This window comes from Xenopus tropicalis, chromosome 3 (genome assembly GCF_000004195.4).
Source record: "Xenopus tropicalis strain Nigerian chromosome 3, UCB_Xtro_10.0, whole genome shotgun sequence".
Classification (NCBI taxonomy): domain Eukaryota; kingdom Metazoa; phylum Chordata; class Amphibia; order Anura; family Pipidae; genus Xenopus; species Xenopus tropicalis.
This window is the reverse complement of record NC_030679.2, coordinates 93,316,333-93,335,384: the sequence shown is the minus strand read 5'-3', so window position 1 is coordinate 93,335,384 and position 19,052 is coordinate 93,316,333. Positions and strand designations below refer to the sequence as shown.

Here is a 19,052-nt window from a genome sequence, read left to right as displayed (position 1 = left end):
TGATTTGTTTATGTAATACAATTAGGTTTGGGGGCTGTAAATATGTGGGCACTAACTGAGCTGCACTTTTGGCCATGTCTGTAGTGGCAAAATTTGTCACATGTGCCAGCTCTCCAAACACACTATTGTCACATGTGCCATGTTCTCCAAACACACTATTGGTAAACACCTAACTCCACCTGTTGCAGCTAGATGAAATCATCTAGCTGCAACAGGTGGAGTTAGGTGTTTACCAATAGTGTGTTTGGAGTTTGAATATTGTTATGTACATTGGTGTATAATTTGCACTACAGCCCTTATCTAAAAACCTGTTATCCAGATTTATGGGAAGGCCATCTCCAATAGACTGTATTTGAAGAAAATAATTATAATTTTTAAAAATGATTTCCTTTTTCTCTGTAATAATAATACAATACCTTGTACTTGTCCCTGACACAGATATAATTTATCCTTATTGCAGGCAAAACAATCCTCTTGGGTTTATTTAATATTTAAATTATTTTTATTAGATATTAAGTACAAAGGTCCAAATTGCAGAAGGACCCCTTATCTTAAAAACCTCAAGCCCCGCGCATTATGGATAACAGGTAGTAGTACGCATAGTATCAACCACTCAAATTTGTTAAAACCCTGTGAGGTTATCTAGACGGTAAAGTAAGTGACTGCTGCTAAAATGATTTCTTACTGTGGCAGAAATGTTATTGTGGGTACATCAACATGAGCAACCAATACAACATTTTTTCTTGCCTGGTTTGTGTTCTTGTGTGAACTCTCAATATAATCACATAACTAAGTTTTTAATACCTGCACACTTATAACACAATTGCCAGCTCTCTAGACATCCTGTGTGTATGGCTAGACAGTTTATTTCGGTAATAATTTTCATGACCACAAAGCAAATTACTAAAGGTATTATTTTCAATTATCAGGTATCTATATAATCTGTCTGTGTACTACTACTTTTTTCAATTTTATTACATGGCTTTCATTTGTAAAGCTATGTGTGCCTGATAGTACAGGTGTCATATCTCTCAGTTTCTTCAAAAAAGATATTATTGTCCCCCCATTTGGTGGTAGTGATAGATGACGTTCAAGGACTTGGAGGAGGGCAATCAAACATGTTTGCCAGTGACACAGAGCTATAAGGGGCAACTGAATAAATCCAGGAGGCATCATCCCTGCAGGTGGATAGAGTGACAACCTAGGTTGTTAAGTGGCAAATTACAGTGATACCAATACTGATATTTGTGTGTTAGGATTTACGCTAGGGATTATAAAATGTGAAGGCTATTTATATCCTTAATGGGATTAAGTTAGGAAAATCCATGACCCAGGGTCTGGGTGTATTTGTGGATAACTTACCAGAGGAAAAAAAAAACAAAACATGCCTGTACTTATAAAAATGCCATGTGGAGAGTATTACACACAATGGCTAATTTAACAATGGCACGGTCAAGGTGCAAAGTGCAAATAACAGGTACAGGCCACCATGCTTTTAGCACTTAGCATACAATAGCACTTGTAAACATGGTTAGACTTTCCCACACATTAGAGCCCACAAGGGCATTCCCAAATATAAATTGCATTTTTAGTGAAGCACTTAAATGGTAACATTGCTTTGAAATATTTTCCTTTTCTTTCTTTATCTACATGCAAGCACATATATAGAACCAATTTAACTCTTCCTTTTTTCAACAATCTTTAGCTAGCTGAATTTAGGTACTGTATTGCCAGTTCAAAACATCTGATTTTTGGCCTCCTGAGTTTTGGCGTCCTGTACTCAAAGGGACATAATGAAGCGCGACTACACTGGTAAAGGGTATGGAAGGTCTATCAGGAGCCAATTTACCTGCCTTTTGTGGTTTGGGAGGAAACTGAAGTACCCGGAGGAAATCCAGAACAGATACAGGGATATAAAAATAAATATAAAATCAATACTCCCTGCAGTCTGTACCCTTGCTGGAATTAAACCTGGACCCCAGCATTGCTACCAATTTACAAACAAAGGTGGATAAAATAACCCTCTTTAATCTGCCTTATTCACCAGCAAAACTGTTCAGTTTATATAAGGGCATCCCTTGAGATTAGAAGAAAGAGGTTCCAACCTAATGTGTTAAAAGGGTTTTTACTGTATGAGCAGTGAAGTTGTGAAATTTGGTCCCTGAAGTGGTTGTACTAGCATACATATTTTAGTTTCAAGGGGTTGGAGGACTAAAGCAAGATAATATAAGGTTACTAAAGTGTTATTGGAGACAGCTGATGCAATAACTAGTCCAGTAGTCCTTGTGGAGAAAGGAATGATTCCCCTTCCCTCTAAGGAATACAATACTTGACATTGTTGTTTTGCCTTCCTCTGAAACAATCAACTAGTTTGACCTGTTTTCACTTGGGCAAAAGGCAAAATCCACTCATGTAATATGTAACCGTGTATTGATTTTATAAAATCCTGTAAAGCTCCAAACACCCTCCAATATATATCATAGGGCAAGTGGAATTTCTTGAGCTCAAATGCCTGCAGTTCTAGTCTGGGTTCCCATACAATAATATAGTCTAAATTATATGGATGTAATACTTGGTTTCTACCAAGTGGAGGGGCCTGACTGCATTACAGTGGGCACTGCTCAACTTTAACAACTCAGTAATAAAGCAAAATATGACAGTAATAAACAATACAAAAGATTTCTTTTGAATCCATTGTGCATCTGTGTTTTGTGCATCTGATGTCTTTTCAGCTCTGCAAAATGAGCTAGACCAGTGTCTAGAAAACCAATTGCAACCACATTGGACAAAACCATCATGCTGGACATGTTTAGGACTGCTGAGGCCTATCCAATCTGGCCATGCAAGTTAACCTGTTTTAGGCCTCAGTTTGCTGCCCACTTTGGTTCTTTGTAAATCTTATAAGGCCCCCAAACCAAACTGATCTGGCAGATATAATCTGACTGAATGCAGATATAAGGAGAGACATGCCTAGTAATATACAAATGGACAAAGGGTATAATGTCTCTGCTTGTTAATTTGTGAAATACTGCTGAAATAACCTCCAGAACGACATTCCCCACGGAGTCCACTTTAAGCAAATACAGGTATGTGATCTGTTATGCTTGGGACCTATGATTTTCTGGATAAGGGATCTTTCTGTAATATGGATCTCCATACCTTAAATCTACTGAAAAATAATTCAAACATTAAATAAACCCAATAGGATTCATTATATCTTAGTTAGGATCAAGTGCAAGGTAATGATTTATTATTACAGAAAAAAAAAAAAATTAAAAATTAGAATTCTTTGCTTATAATGGACTCATTATAATTTATACCCTTTGTGTCTTTGTTATAAGGCCACACCTTGTACTTGATTGCAACTAGGCATAAATCCATGCAGGTAGCAAAATAATCCCATTTTTAACATTTTTATTTTTTACACACTTAGGTATAGTTCTCCAAATTATATATCCAGGCCAAGCATTCTGAAGAATAACTCTTATACCTGTAATATGCTTATTTATCTATTTTTGCCTAGTTTTTTTTTTTTTTTTTTTTGCTTGCATGAATTTAAAACATTACAAAACTGTTTTAAGAAGGTACTGAATCAATTGCTGTCTTTTATATTTTCTTCTATTCTAATACTGAGGCACAAAAGAATACAAAAGAATATTTATTAAAAAAAAAGAATACTTTATATCAAAAATATTGCTCAGATCCCCCAGTGAGTACAGTGCTGAACACATATGCAGCAGACAATATATTTAAAAGGTGCTGTTTATCACCTGGCTGATGTCAGTCATGCATGAAATATCTATATGTATCGATATGCACAAGCTCTGAATCTCAGCATTGTCACAATTGAAAGTTTCTTTTTGAAATGCAGAATTGTGAAAGATAAAAAAAAAAACAAAACAAACAAACTGTGGAATATTCCCATCTTGGCAGATTCACTGACAACAGCACCTCTCAGCCTTCTTTATATTTTTTCCATTTCACAAAGCACTTTTACTCTGGTGCAGCAATGGTAGAGAGGTGTTCTAGTTCATAGTGCCCACCCTCTGCAGTGCCTTTACCCCCTTTTTTATGTTCCAGGATTTGGCGCATCTGTTCCTGGGCATAAGCAGGCTTCTGCGCAAGGGGACAAGGGGGTACAGAAAAGCCTAGAATTTCAGGGACCATATATGGTCTCAGCCAACCAACCAAAGGAGTGCTGCCTGGTGTGTAGTGTGTATGCTTGTGGTAAAAGAGAAAGCCATCTACCTATGAAGAATGGAGGCAAAAGGAAAGAAAATGATTTATAACCATCAGTAGTTTTATCTTATATTTTGCATAAGTACAGAATTAAGCAATCTAAAAAGAGACATTTTTTTTAAATGCTCCTAAAAAAATATTATAGCACCAAACATTTTTTGCAGCTTCACTGAAATACACCCCATAACTTCAATATAATTTCTAGAATTGGTTAGCCTAAAACTGCTTACGTTAAACCTATAAAATCAGTTTCATTGACAACATATTATGCTACCCAAATGATCACACTTTTGTCAGAATACCTAATCAAGATGGCATTAAGTACCGGCTCATAAAATAAAAGGTAAACTACACAGCTATGTAACCTGTGACACTGCTGTACAATATACCTCCTCTTTGAAGAACCAATTATACTAGAAAATTAAAAACGCATATAATGTTAAGTAGCATTAATCATTTTAATTTTGGTGCTATTTACCCTTCAAACAGGTTTCCGACTTTAATGACGCCCATTTAGTACCAGAAAAGCACTTTATTGTTCACCAAGAGAAATGCTTTAAAGGTAAAAACTAAACGAGGTTTCGTACCATGTCATCGGTGCGTGTATTGCCAGCTTTACCAAAACGCAGTTGTACTTAAATAAAAAGAAATGAAGCAAAGTTATACCTTGTAAGAAAATTCCTGCATCAGGACACCCTGTATAGACTCCAAGGAACAAGGGAAATTCTGCAGTCCGACAAACTTGAACTTGGGAAAAAGTCAAAGTAGGTTAGTAAGATAGATAAATAAATATATTTCAAAACTATTTGCTATCTGTATGCAGCTATTACCCTTTTATCTTTACTTTACCTCAAGTGCAGCAAAACATTATCTAAAATTTATATTTACTTAGCTTTCATAAAGATCAGTTATTTTGTTAGATTTTGTGCTGGAGTCAGTTAAGTTAGCTCTAATACATGTGCTAGGAAAGGGAGCCCCCCTAAAAGATGCCGAGTCATTAGAAGCATTAAGTATGCCCCATACAGGTGAAAGGGAGACATGCCCCCCTTGCCAGAGGTGTTCACTACACCCATGATGGTCTGGGCTAAGGTAGCAAAGCAGAAATAGGAAACACACAGTTACACTCCCTGTATTTGCCTCTCTGGAAAAACTCTAACTTGCAACACATCTGGGACTGCCTGGGAAAGCCAAATTTGCAATTTTATAGATTCCTCCAGCTATGATATGCCTTCTCAGACCAATTTGGTTCCCTATCTATTGAGATGGGAATAGCCTCATGGGAAGCTAGATTATGGGATCCATAAGGCTAATTCTCACAGTAACACCCTCCCCATTTGATAAGGCAAAAATAAAATGGAATAATATGCTCCCACAATTGAATGATGATCGGGGGAGGAAGCAACTGACTACATATACGACTTCCTCATAGCCATAAGGGATATATTTATACAATTTACATTTTCTCATCAAGTATTTATCACACCAATCATACTTAAAATAGATCACCTAATGCAGAATGCCCCAAATGCTATAATGCAAACGCAGGTTTTGCCCACATGGTATGGGACTGTACCCATATAGATACCTATTGGACTGGAATTATACAATAATTAGATGATCAATTTGCCCTACCTAGGATTAAAACCCCAGAAGTATGCCTTCTGGGCTTAGTGGCTGGAATCACTCCAGGAACTTAAAGGAGAAGGAAAGTCATTTTGGAATTTACTGGCAATAGATTTGCCACATTAGTGCCGCCTAGAATGCTATATTTATTCAACAGAAAGCTTTACTATACCAGCGTAAAGAGCCCTAGGAGCTCCCTCTAATAGCAGCTGCCATTTTAGCTTGGTCTTGGTAGCTTCCTGCTGCAGTTATAGCTGTTGGAAGCTCAGATCACACATTCCTAAGGGAGGGGGGAATGAGTTCTTATGCAGTCATATAGGAGTGGGGAGCAGGAGAAGGGAGGGGGAGAGAACTGAGCAGACTCAAGCCCCAAACCTTATGGAGCCCTAAAAGAGAGAAAGTATGATACCGAAGAACATATTCACAAAAAAGGAGACAAGAAATCACGTGTTTCTTTTGATAGACCTTTCTCATAAAGCTTACTTAGCTTTTACCTTTCCTTCTCCTTTAATGAGAGTAATATTGTTTTATGCCAAAAAACTTACCATTATGAGATGGATGACCCCATCTCACCCACAGAGTGGATAGCACTTGTTAATAAAACAATACCTGTTCTAAAACTAACATTTACCAAGAGGCATCTCATTGAAAACTGAAAGCACCTGGACCCCTTGGTTGGACACTAATCCTACCTTGGATCTCCCTGAGGGGCCACCAACCAGAGAACCTTAGGTAAAAAAGCAAGTAATGATGAACACAAACCCTCAATGGATTATTAACATTTATTAGTTACAGTATGGTAAATATAAAATATCTGAATTGTATCACATTTCCAGTCAACACTGCAAACCTTTGTTGATGCTGAGACAGAGAGATAGTGAAGATAAACTTGATTACTTCAGAAACAGCACTTAATTTTTAATGGATTATATTTAGAAAATTTCTTATTTCAGTATGATGAAGGTTATATTACATTTTCAATTTCGCAATACTGTACCTTTAAAAGAACAGTAACACTGAAAAATTAAAGTGTATGAAAGTAATTCCAATATAATGTACTGCTGCCCTGCACTGGTACAACTGGTGTGTTTGCCTCAGAAACACTACTATAGATAGTTTATATAAAGAATGCTGCTGTTTAGCCACAGGAGCAGCCATTCAAAAGAGAAAAGGCACAGGCACATAACAGATCAGATAAAACACTATTGTCTTCTACAGAAGTTATCTGTTATCTGCTGTGTAACTTGTGCCTTTTCTCCTGTTTCCAGCTTGAATGGCTGCCCCCGTGGCTACAAAGCAGCTTATTTATATAAACTATAGTAGTGCTACTGTAGAAAACACACAACTTTTTACCAGTGCAGGGCAACAGTATATTTTATTTCATTTCCTTAAAAAAAAAAACAACTCAAACAACTCATTTCTTGGTTAAAGCCTTCTCTCCCACATAAACAACAGAACATTTACATAAAACACATAAAATACTTACTGGGTTGCGCTTTGAGATGTCACATAATCCTTCTTGTTCCTGCAGTTTTGACTGGAGCCAATAAAATCGGAAATCCGTCTGTGCAATAGAAAAGCTGGAGTGTGGGTCAAAGTAATTTTGTTCTCTATTTTTATAGCATTCCAAATGTCTATTTCCTTTCATTTCTTTTACATCTTTTTTTTCTTGAATATTCTCTTTCTGAATATTTACATTTATATTTATTGGTTAGACCTGTAGACTGCAACTCGTGAACAATGTCACAGGCAAGCAATATAGTATCTGCCACTCAAATAAAAAATAACTAAAAATATACAGGAGATATTTTGCACTTTCCAAATTTTAGAAAATATAACTAGAAGAAAAAACCCATATATGAAAAAATGGTAGACAGATATGTGAAATAAACCTGGGGTAAATGCTGCCTATACTACTTCCTCATACCACAAATTCAGGACTCAAAATGTCTCCATACAGTATAGGCTGGGTCACTTAATGTGGTCCCTGAGGTAACTCAGCCCTATAACTAGGATGTGACAGTAGGATGCAAACTTGCGTAAGTTTCCTCTGGCTGCTCCAATTTTTCTCCTGCACAAAATATACACTGAAGTTAATTATTCCCCAAGGAAATTGACTGTAGCCCATAAACTGCACTGGGGAAGAAACAAATGTGAATGATAAACAGGCCCATAAAGTGCTGAATTAATGTCATATAAAGGATTATTTATTATTAAAAAAAAAAAAAAGACCCACAAGTAGCCCGCAAACTAATTAACTGTGTGAAAAAGCCATTCCAACATGGTAACCCATAAATTGAAAACACAAAGATTTTTTATTTGTCTCCTTTCTTGTTAGACTACCAGGTTGAGAACCTAACATTTTCAGGCAAAAGACACATAGAACTACTTGTACCAGCTACTTATCACGGCTACAAAAACAGAAAATGCTGTTAATTTACTGATAATTGTCTCTATGTGTGTTTTAGCAGAGGCAGTTCTCAGTATTGTCTATGGCAGGGTATTTTCTGGCATTTTGTAGCCATGAAAAGTAGCTGATACTAAGTAGCTCAGTGTGTCCCCTTCTGCAGATTGAGTTGTATTGTAGTATTATCAGTGCTGTAAATGATAAATAGGAAAAAGACCAAGGCTACTGCCACATAGGCCGAGAATCTGCCTCTATGTTCCAAAAAAGCTTACTGATGTGCTTGTACCTGGAGCCATTGTGTTGGTCCAGGTGCAGGCACACTGAGTGGATTTTGGGGCAAAACTGCATACTTGAGCAGTTTCACGCCAAAATCCGCTCCATGTACCTGCACCTGACGCAATAGCTCTGTGTGCAGGCACATCAATAGGCTTTTTAGACAATAGGTTCTGATTTTTTTATCCATCTGCATGTTGCTGTGGTTTAAAAAAAAAAAGAAAACACAGTATATAATAAAAGCAAAAATAAAACAAAAAAAAAAACAGGAATAAGTATGTTTTGTTTTAAAGAAGAAGGAAAGGTAAAATCACTGGGGGATGCCAAAATGTTAGGCAATCCCCAGTAATTTCACACTTCCTTCTTCTTTAAAAAAAAACTTACCTTATACCACTGTTGGTGCTCCTGTTAGAAGAAAACTGCACCAGCCCAGGGTAGCTGCGAGGCTGTGATTCTCTTCCTTCTCTCATCTGTCTTCAGAATCTCGGGGCCAGCATGTGAAGTAGAATGAAAAAGCTGTTTTTTTTGTTAAAGTTTCGGATTCTCACTCTACTGCACATTGGCAAGAAGCACGAAGAAGGAAGAGGAGACTCACTCACAGCTACCCAGGGATGGTGCGGTTTTCTCCTAACTGGAGCACCAGCCTGGGGTATAACGTAACCGATTTTAATCATGGGGGGTGCCCCTATGATTTTGGCACCCCCAGTGATTGTACCTTTCCTTCTACTTCAATTTCTTTTCAGAGTACCCATTTAGTTTGTCACATGTAAATGTACATGGATATAGATAATAACGTATATTTACCTGACAGTCATACACTGGATGGCCCCTCCAGCACATCACATCCAGCACATAATATGTTCGAGTCTCCTCATTGTATATACAGTCCAGGATGGTATAATCTGCCAGAATATAATTAGGCATAAAAAAGAAAACTCCCCAACAATGCCTATCTCTTGTCCTCATAAATTAATACTATTGGATTATAGATAAGATTATCCCTAATACTGGCCCTTTCTTGTTCCACACCTTTCCCACTTGCATTGTTGTGACGGTTTCCTCCAGGGAGCAATGAAGGGAATCTGTTAACGCAATAACCACTCTTGGTGTATGATGCTGTAGATCCCTTTTCATAGAAAAATAAAATATAACAGGTAATTGGAAAGAGAATGGAGGATTAAAAGCTGTCAGTAAGGAGGAATAGGCATATAAAAATTTCACCTTTGATGCAACGATAAGAGAGCGCTTTCCTACAGGACATACAACAAGAAGCCAGAACTCAGAAATGTCCTGTGGGACCTCTATCAGCCACTCAGAGAGCATGAGCTGAAAGAATAAAAGGGAGAAGAAATTTGTTAAAACTTAAAATTGACAAAATAAACAATCAAAATAATTTACGACCCACCTGATTGGCATAATGACGTGGCAACTTTTTTCCAAGGTCCACATCCATTTCTTCACACTCAGCTTCTCCATCTTTTTTCTGTTCCTGTTTCTCCTCCTCTTCTTGTGACCAGTCTCCGTCAGCTAGACGCCGGGCATGGTTTATATAATCTAGCCGTTTTCTGTTACAAGATACTGGAAAATGGGTATGTGCAAAAGGCACACAGCTAATACATTTGTAAGCTATGGTCTCTCAGGTTGGTGGTCTGAAAAATGTTTTGGCTGTCGCTCTGTTATGTTTATTTACTATTAACTTCTACGGAGTAAACCTACCTTTACATGTATTATTGTACTGTGCAGTCGCCAAAAGCAAAGAGTCAGCAATTAGTTTTGATCAATTTGATCAAGTTAGAAAATTAAAACAAGGACCTGATTGGTTTCTTTAGTAATGGCTCTGATGCAGTTTTATCACCTTTGTAAAATTAGTCCTATGACTTCTAGAATGATTGCTTAATTGTAATTAGCATGGTAGCAATAGTTTGTTTTCGGATTCATAAAGACTACCTATTTAACTGGTTTAGAAGATGTATTTTCAAAACAAACAGACAAAAAAACTCATAAAACAAGAAATGCTATATGCTTATTTTACACAATGGGCTATGAAAAATGCCACATGACAACTAAGAACCCCCCCACCCACCCCCACTAGCAGAAAGCGTGTAGCCTTGTTACAGTGTGATATACAAACACACAGGTTCTTCTGAGTTTAAACACAACACTCAAAACACAGAGAAAGGAGAATACTTATCTATTCAAATGCTTACAGCAGTCCAGCAAAAGCCAGTGCTACACATTAGAACTGCTTTCAGGTAACCTATTGTTTCTTCTACTCCCATGTAACTGGAGGAGTCTCAAGCCAGACTTGGATTTCTTACTATTGAGTTTTTTTTTTAATTTGAGTTTTTTTATTTGAGCGTTACATAACAATATTGCCATTAATACATCTAATTGTATACAGTTGCATCAATAAACTGTAAAGCTATGTTAACCAAATCTATGTCTCCATATCATTGTTAAGGGGGAAATATGTAAGTCGGGGTCTTTCTGTAAGTTCCAACTTACACGGTTGACAAAATTAAAGTGATATTTAGAGATACAATTTTAATTTGGTTATCCTTGTATAGTCAATTATTATATAAAATGAGAAGCATATATATATATATATATATATATATATATATAAACATTTTTTATAAAGCAACACTGTAAGGGTTGTCTCTATTAAATTCAGATAGTTAAAAATCCAGGAGTTGTAAATTCTAAAAAGTAAAGAAGAAACATATTTTAGCTTATCAAATCAAAACCAGACAAAACGGGGGGTTCAATGTAACGCTCCCTCCAACAGAACTATACTACTTTCTCTATAGAGAACCACTGATCCTTTCAACTATTTTTCAATTTCAGAGTCCACATAACTGTTTACAACAAAAAGACCATCAGTTATCATAAACGTAGAGTATTAAATACTTACGCCTTCTGCAGCTCTAGAAGCTTCCTCCTGCGCTCACTTTGCTCAAGAGAGCTATATTTGCCCTTGTATTGAGATAATCGGGGATGTGGAGCAGATGGACTATTCAAATCAGATGAAACTGAGAAGCTTCCAGCAAGAGCATCAGTGAGAGCATCCATCCTAAGAGAGGTAAAAAAAGCAGAATCATTCTTACTGAATCCTGAAGGACTTCTTTTAAGATCTTGCTAATATAAACATACATGATGATCCCTGTTCAACAGATCTATTGAGATGCCAATAGCTTCCAACATTGGATACTCTACTGCTTTTTCAGCAGTATCCCTTTTATAAAAGAGCGTTCTCTTGACACTTACAGGTATAATAAAACAGGTGTCAGCTGAGGGTACAAATATAAAATATGTGCAGTAGTAAGGGGTCCACATGTGAGACTTGATATCACTGACATTACTCTTATTGCCTACATATGCTTTGATACTGTTATGCAGTGATCCCCAACCAGTGGCTCAGGGGCAACATGTTGCTCACCAACCCCTTGGATGTTGCTCTCAGTGCCCCCAAACCAGGTAGTTATTTTTGAATTCCTGACTTGGTGGCAAGTTTAGGTTGAATAAAAACAAGATTTACTACCAAATAAAGCCTCCTGTAAGCTGATAGTGTTCATAGAGGCTGCCTAATAACCAATCTTAGTCCTCCATGAATTTTTATGGTGCTTGTGTTGCTCTCCAAGTCTTTTTACATTTGACTGTGGCTCACAAGTAAGAAAGGTTAGGGATCCCTGCTGTTATGTATCCAGCAGGGAGCACCATGTTATACAGATTCCAGAGTATATTTGAGGCATAAATGATAAGGTGATATCCCCACCAACAATAAATGCCAAGGTTGCCCTTGTAAACCAACATGCTCGTATTCAGCTATATGAACTGTCTACTGCTCTGACATTCATGGCATACGGTGAAGGAGGGTTCAAAGCACACACATGGCCCCAAATCATACAAAACTTTATTCCGTACAAATGTATCTGCACATGTATGGCCAGAATTAGGCTTCTGCTCTATCCAAACGATATACCTGGAACTCGTAATTTTACCCACTTACAAGAGACTGTTTACATATTGACTGCTAATGGTGTTGGTTTTTTATAATTTGCTTTAAAGGAGAAGGAAAGGCTTTTGAAGGTGTTCTCACCTTTAGATAAAGCCCCCTCCTGGCTCCTAAATCGCTATATGCGTTTCACTATGGGAGACCTCCTGCTGCTGCAATCCACGATCCAAGTTCAGCGCCGTTCGAAACGCTGGCGCTGGCCATTTTGAAAGCGCGCCGTCATTTCCCCTTTCCCCTGCGCATGCGCACACCGTTTTTTTTTTTTTCAGAAACGCTGACCTCTGCACGTCACGCTGCTCTGTAAGAGGTAAACAACCGCACGTGCAGAGCAGCGTAGGCAGAGGCGCATCGGTCAGGCAGGTAACCACTGAACACCAATGTTGTCTGCAGCCCAATGACTTCCACGATAGATAGTAGGTGTGGCTGTGCAGGACTTTGACAGCGCTGTCATAGAAACTATACACATGCGCTGCTATTGGTCAATGTGAAAAAGTGGGCGGAGCTAAAAGGTCATATTTTCGGCGCGACTGAAACAGCTTTAAAAAAAAAAAAAAACCACAAGGACGGCTCTGCAGCACAGTGCGCATGCGCTGGCCCCGGGAATTTTGTGCTTCAGAGCAAACGGAAGAAGCTCTGGGTGAGACCAGGTATGTGTTGTTTTGCCAGACTTTGCTGATTTCAAGATTAAGGAAGCAAGGCACAGCTAAGCTTGGGCAGTGTCATAGGTGTCATATCATGGCTGTTATTTGGAGCTTATGTTATTTTCAGACTTTCCTTCTCCTTTAAGGGTGTTAACCCTGTACTTAATCCTTAAGGGCTCTGGCACACGGGGAGATTAGTCGCCCGCGACAAATCTCCTGTGTCTCGGGCGACTAATCTCCCCAAAATGCCATCCCACCGGCGAAAATGTAAATCGCCGGTGGGATGGCAAACGCGGCGGCGCGATTTCAGTGAAATCGCGCAAGTTTCCTCTCGAGGCAACTTGCGATTTCACTGAAATCGCGCCGCCGCGTATGCCAGCCCACCGGCGATTTACATTTTCGCCGGTGGGATGGCAATCCGGGGAGATTAGTCGCCCACGAACAGGGAGTTTTGTTTTGTCGTGGGCAACTAATCTCCCCGTGTGCCAGAGCCCTAATGGAGGTAAAGTAATTCTTTTGTGTATCTATGATGTTTTTTTGTAGACTCTAAGTGATCCAAATTACAGAGAGATAATTTATCTGGAAACCCCAGGTCGAAAAGCATTATGTATAACAAGTCCTATACCTGTATTTTAAAAGATGAAATAAAACCAATTTAACACTCAATTGAAAAAGCACTAATTTCCAAGCTGTCCCTAGAACTAATTACAGTGTATTTTGATCTGTAATGTAGTATTTACTTAAATACAAGTGTACTTCTCCAAAGTGCATGTAAAGCCCCTTTTTTTTTGCACTCCTTGATTTCCACTAAGTAGTGGTACAGTGGACAATCTTCCACCAATTGAATAAGAAATCCAAGCAAAACTTTGGTTTGCATCTCACAACAAGTTGAAAAAATGCATCTGTTTATCCAGACTATGAAACCAGTTTCTGAATATCAAACAATGTTCAGATACATTTGGGGTCATAGTTATACGGTTGTGTAAATGATTGTTATACTTAAAACCAGTATAAACATATTTAGAAAGGTTTCTTTATTTTTTATGCCACTCTAACATAAAAAATTATGCAATTACAGACCTTCTGTAACCCCCTGACTTCAAATACAGGCAGCAAAGAACTTCTGGCTTAAAAAGTACTGTAAAATGATGTGTGAAAAGCTGGATTCCTCAGCGTATTTTCCAGCTTTTCCTCAAACTATCACCACTTTTCTTCTATAATTTTGCACTATAAAACATATCTATTTAATATGATTACAAAGTTAAAGTGTAACATCTATACAGGGCCCAAAGGAGAAACAAAATGAGTTTTTGGTCGCAGCCCAGGGAACACCATGGGGCACATTTACTAACCCACGAATCCGAATTGGAATAACTCCGATTGGAAAACGAACATTTTGCGACTTTTTCGTATTTTTTGCGATTTTTTTCGTCGCCGTTACAACTTTTTGTAAATTGTCGCGACTTTTTCGTAACCATTACGACTTGTGCGAAATTCGTATTGAGTGCTTGTAAGCGGCGGGCGAAACTTTCAGACTTAACATGATTTTGGAAGCCTCCCATAGGACTCAATGGCACTCTGCAGCTCCAACCTGGCCCAAGAAAAGTCACGATACTGAAGCTTGAATGAATCCGAAACTTTCGCACTCGGCACGAAAGCTGTGAAAAAGTCGCGACTTTTCGCACAAGTCGTAGAGCTACAAAAAACACAAGACAATTTCCGAAAAAATCGCAAAATACCGATCATTACGAAAAAAACGCATTCGGACCGTTCGTGGATTAGTAAATCAGCCCCCATATGTCAAAGTGGCTATGTTTGGTGTATCCAGTTTGGGTTTCAGCAAATCCTACAAGTTCAGTGAAAACAAAAAAGGGTACTGTATGCAGTAAATCTGTATAATTATTTAAAAATAAAGATATACAAACAACAGTTCAGCATACAGCAAACTCTTTTAAGGACAATGCTGTACTCAGGTAAATTTAAAACCCCCCAAAAGGACGGATTTGGTGCATCCCTATTCTCTAGTATATTTTCATGATTATTTCTATTTCATTTGCGTAGACCCATATTACCATGTAGCCATTCAAATAAGTGTTGCATTTAACCAGAGGTGCAAAATTGTTTCCAATAGACAAAATCTATTATGACTAACTTGCACCAAAATCATATGAACCAGTCCACTGGTTGATAATAGGGTTGCCGCCTTTTCTGGAAAGAAATTGTGATGCTCATAATTAATAATAAAAGGTATCAAATCTCTTTTCCCATCTGGGTCAATAAAATAAAAACAGCTACATGGCAACTCTACACTTGGGCAGGTTAGGACTGGCAATTTGTATTTCCTAGAAAATGCCCTAGACTGTCACTATTTATTGGGGGGGGGGGGTTATTTTGGGGAAAATAAAAACTAGAGGGCCTACTGCAACTGTGTTTTTACGCTGCCAGGACTTTATTCAATATTTAGCGATGCTAAAAACCGCAAAGGATCACAAGTCTGACGATTCCTCTGCCCTTTGAGACAAGCCCCTAGCTAAGAGCTAAAAGTTAGAATTGCCCTAGTATCTGTGCATCCGCTTGGCTCATATACTGCAACGCTGACACCACCGGGGTTGCAATATCGCCGAGGCGAAGACATACACTGGAACAATTGGTCCAACAACATACATAAGCACCCCACCACAAAAGACAACCATGCCTCCCTAATTCACATCGCAGCCATCTTTACCTGGTGACGTCACACGCCCTCTCAAACAAGAAGTATTAGCTGATCCCGGAACGGGAAGCTCATCGAAGCCGGAAATAAAAAGCAATGCTTATCACATGACGCAAACCGTATTTGTTCAATTTGTAGTTCTGGTTCTGTGGAGTAAGGGATCGGTAATCTGGTGGTATGTTCTCGGCTTGTGCTGATCGTACAGCTTAACAGAGAGAGATCGTAATGTGTTGTTATATGACATCCAGACGAAGAAACACGTCCAACACTTTAACATCGCTTAAAAAAGTGGGAGAAAAAAAAAATGCTGAGATTATTAAATGGTGTCTAGGAGAGCGGAATAAAAAAGGTGGAACTTAAAAGGAGGGGAGAAACGTAGAGTAGTTATAGTGAATTGGAGGAAAATCAGAAGGTCAAAAAGGCAACAGAGTTTGGAGAGGCAGCCAGAGAGAATTCATATTGCAACAGAAAACACAAAAGAGTGTAAGAAGTTAGAAAAACAATAGTAGAGGAAGAAACCAATAACAGCAAAAGAGCTTATGTGTTTTTCCCTTTGTTTCTCAGTTTGTGTGCAAAATGCTGTGTATATACAGTATGTCAGAGCAGTCCAACATAGCCTCTTTGTAATTCACCTTGAAGAAGGAACTGAAACGTTCTGAAAGCTTTTTGTACTTATCAGCTCACTTAGCCAATACATGTGTCACCTTTTCACTACTTTTGTTATGCTTCATATCAAATGGTTTATCCTATAATGTTTTAAAGGAGAAGGAAAGGTAAAAACTAAGTAAGCTTTATCAGAAAGGTCTATGTAAATATAGCCATACGCACCCACAGAAACACTGCACTGACTTCTCTGTCAAAAGACTTGTTGTATCTGTTTTCCTGTGCCAGAGACACACAGCTCTCCTCTCTCCTGCCCCACCCTCCCTCAAGAATACTAAGAACTCCTCCCCCCACCTTAGGAATGTGAATCTGAGCCAATCAGCAGGAAGCTGACTCACAGTCTTACACACTGAGCATGTACCCTGGTCTTGCTCTTGGTGCAGGAGTAAGGCATTATGGGAACTTTATTTACACAGCTCAGCGTTTTTCCTACCTTTTTGCCTTCTGATCATCTGAACTGGAGAAATATGGGGAGACTTAAGGGCACTACTGAGAGAACTGAAGGTATGCCTGCAGCTTGAGACTTTGTTAGCCTTTCCTTCTCCTTCAAACCAGAACCCAAAACATTTAAATGAACAGTTCAGTGAATACTACTTCATGCTTTTATCTCTCTAACCTCGTAGTCAGTGACTTTGAGGAGCCACATGGGGTATAACTGTTCAGTTATGTCTCTACAGCTTAGAGATCTGTAAAGAAGGAACTAGTGTTCTGGCTGTTATGTTAGACATCTGCTCACTTCAGCCTTTATCGATTACATTTTTGCCTAACTATATTGAAAACATTTTTTATTTTGCACAGTCTATTTTACCCAGTTTAATTTTTACACTGAACTATTCCTTTAAAGCTAGCAAGTGGACCTACAAAAAGTATTGGAGTCAGTACATATGCAAACAACATATTTTAGTTTATCTTCATTTTTTTCTAACATAAAACAACAGCACGTCAAAACATACAACATACAAGGCTAGTATTTGTCTTAAAATTAAAGTTGGTTAGGTTCTAAATTCTTTTGCAATGCACTTTATATGTACATATGTATGTGTGTGTAAAACCTGGATAAAATACTGGGTGTGGGTCCTAAATGGGTGTGTTGGTGGCAAAGGAGACATTTACCATGTGTTGGTCAACACAACTAAATGCTGCAATGTATGGCCTAGTATATAGCTCTAAAAGTCTTACCAGTATCTCTGAGATGTATTACAGCATCATTTACAAGCACTGCAGTTTAGAGATCCCTGATCTAGTCCAATCCTGATATAGCATAATGATAGCACCCTTTAACCATGTCTATTAGAAGCTAACCACTTATCTTTTGGCAGTATATAACTACTGTAAAGTCACTTCGTAATGATGCATACAATTCCTGAAAAGTACATAACCTTTAGTCCTTGTGCATGTTTGCGTCTAGCAAGTAGTTGAAGGGGCAAGTGCTTGCATCCATTGACGTTCTCTGAAATTTGATGGGTCTTTTGAGTTGTAGTGTACCACCAATACGAGTGGAAACTCTGTTTGAATTTTAGGAAGGTAGTGGATGCCAGTAGTCTGCAAACACTTGTATCCAGATTTATGTGAAAGATGTTGAAATCTCAGAATTACAATCTATACAGCCGTGATGGATTGCACCTCAAAGGAAGGGGGTCTGCTGTGCTAGGGGAGAGAATGGTTAAGAGGTTGGAGGAGTGTTTAAACTAGACAAGGGGGGGGGGGTGGGTGAGCTAGAGTTCTATAGGAAAGTTAGTGTAGATGGGGCAGGGGGACTAGCAAAGGGTTGTGGGGGAGGAGTGAGGGGGGCATATAGTTCATCAGATAATGCACAAAGCTTGTCGGGTAAATTAGGGGAGCTGCAAGCTATTGCATGTATTGAAAATTATGATTTAATTGGTATCACTGAGACCTGGTGGGATGATAAATGCGACTGGGCCATGAATTTAAATGGTTATACACTTTTTAGGAGGGACAGAGATTAAAAAGGGTGGAGGGGTTTGTCTTTATGTAAAGTCAGATTTAAAGCCATGTAATAAAGACATTACCAATGAAAACATTGAATCTCTTTGGGTAGAAATTTCAGTAGGGCTGAAGGTCACAAAGAAAATGATCATTGGTGTATGCTATAAACCACCCCGTATAGATGAGGGGGATGAGACCCAGCTATTGTTGCAAATGGAGGAGGCTTCAAAACTGGGTCAAGTTGTTATTATGGGGGACTTTAATTATCCGGACATTGACTGGAGTATTGAGGTGGCTAAGTCAGAAAAAGCTAGTAGGTTTGTAAATATGCTAAATGACAACTTTTTATTTCAGGCGGTTCAAGAACCTACTAGGAATGACTCTGTTTTGGACCTGGTGATTTCTAATAATACTGAACTTATCTCTAACATTTGTGTGGGTGAGCATTTGGGGAACAGTGATCACAACATGGTCTCCTTTGAGATAATGCTGCAGAGACAGCTCTATAAGGGAGTAACTAAAATGCTCAAT

General features: G+C 38.4%; 1 protein-coding gene across 3 annotated transcripts; it reads right to left on the bottom strand.

Annotated features, from left to right (window-relative positions):
- Window positions 1–3,645: 3,645 nt before the first annotated feature.
- Window positions 3,646–16,185, bottom strand: snupn (snurportin 1). 3 transcript variants are annotated; one of them, XM_012966251.3, is made up of 9 exons: window positions 15,924–16,185; window positions 11,457–11,615; window positions 9,948–10,107; window positions 9,764–9,868; window positions 9,572–9,668; window positions 9,347–9,444; window positions 7,349–7,426; window positions 4,906–4,986; window positions 3,646–4,248 (listed from the first exon to the last, which is right to left on the bottom strand). In XM_012966251.3, the coding sequence occupies exons 2-9, from the start codon at window positions 11,612–11,614 to the stop codon at window positions 3,994–3,996; spliced, it is 1,032 nt and encodes a 343-aa protein (XP_012821705.1). In that variant the 5' UTR covers window position 11,615; window positions 15,924–16,185; the 3' UTR covers window positions 3,646–3,993.
- Window positions 16,186–19,052: the final 2,867 nt, after the last annotated feature.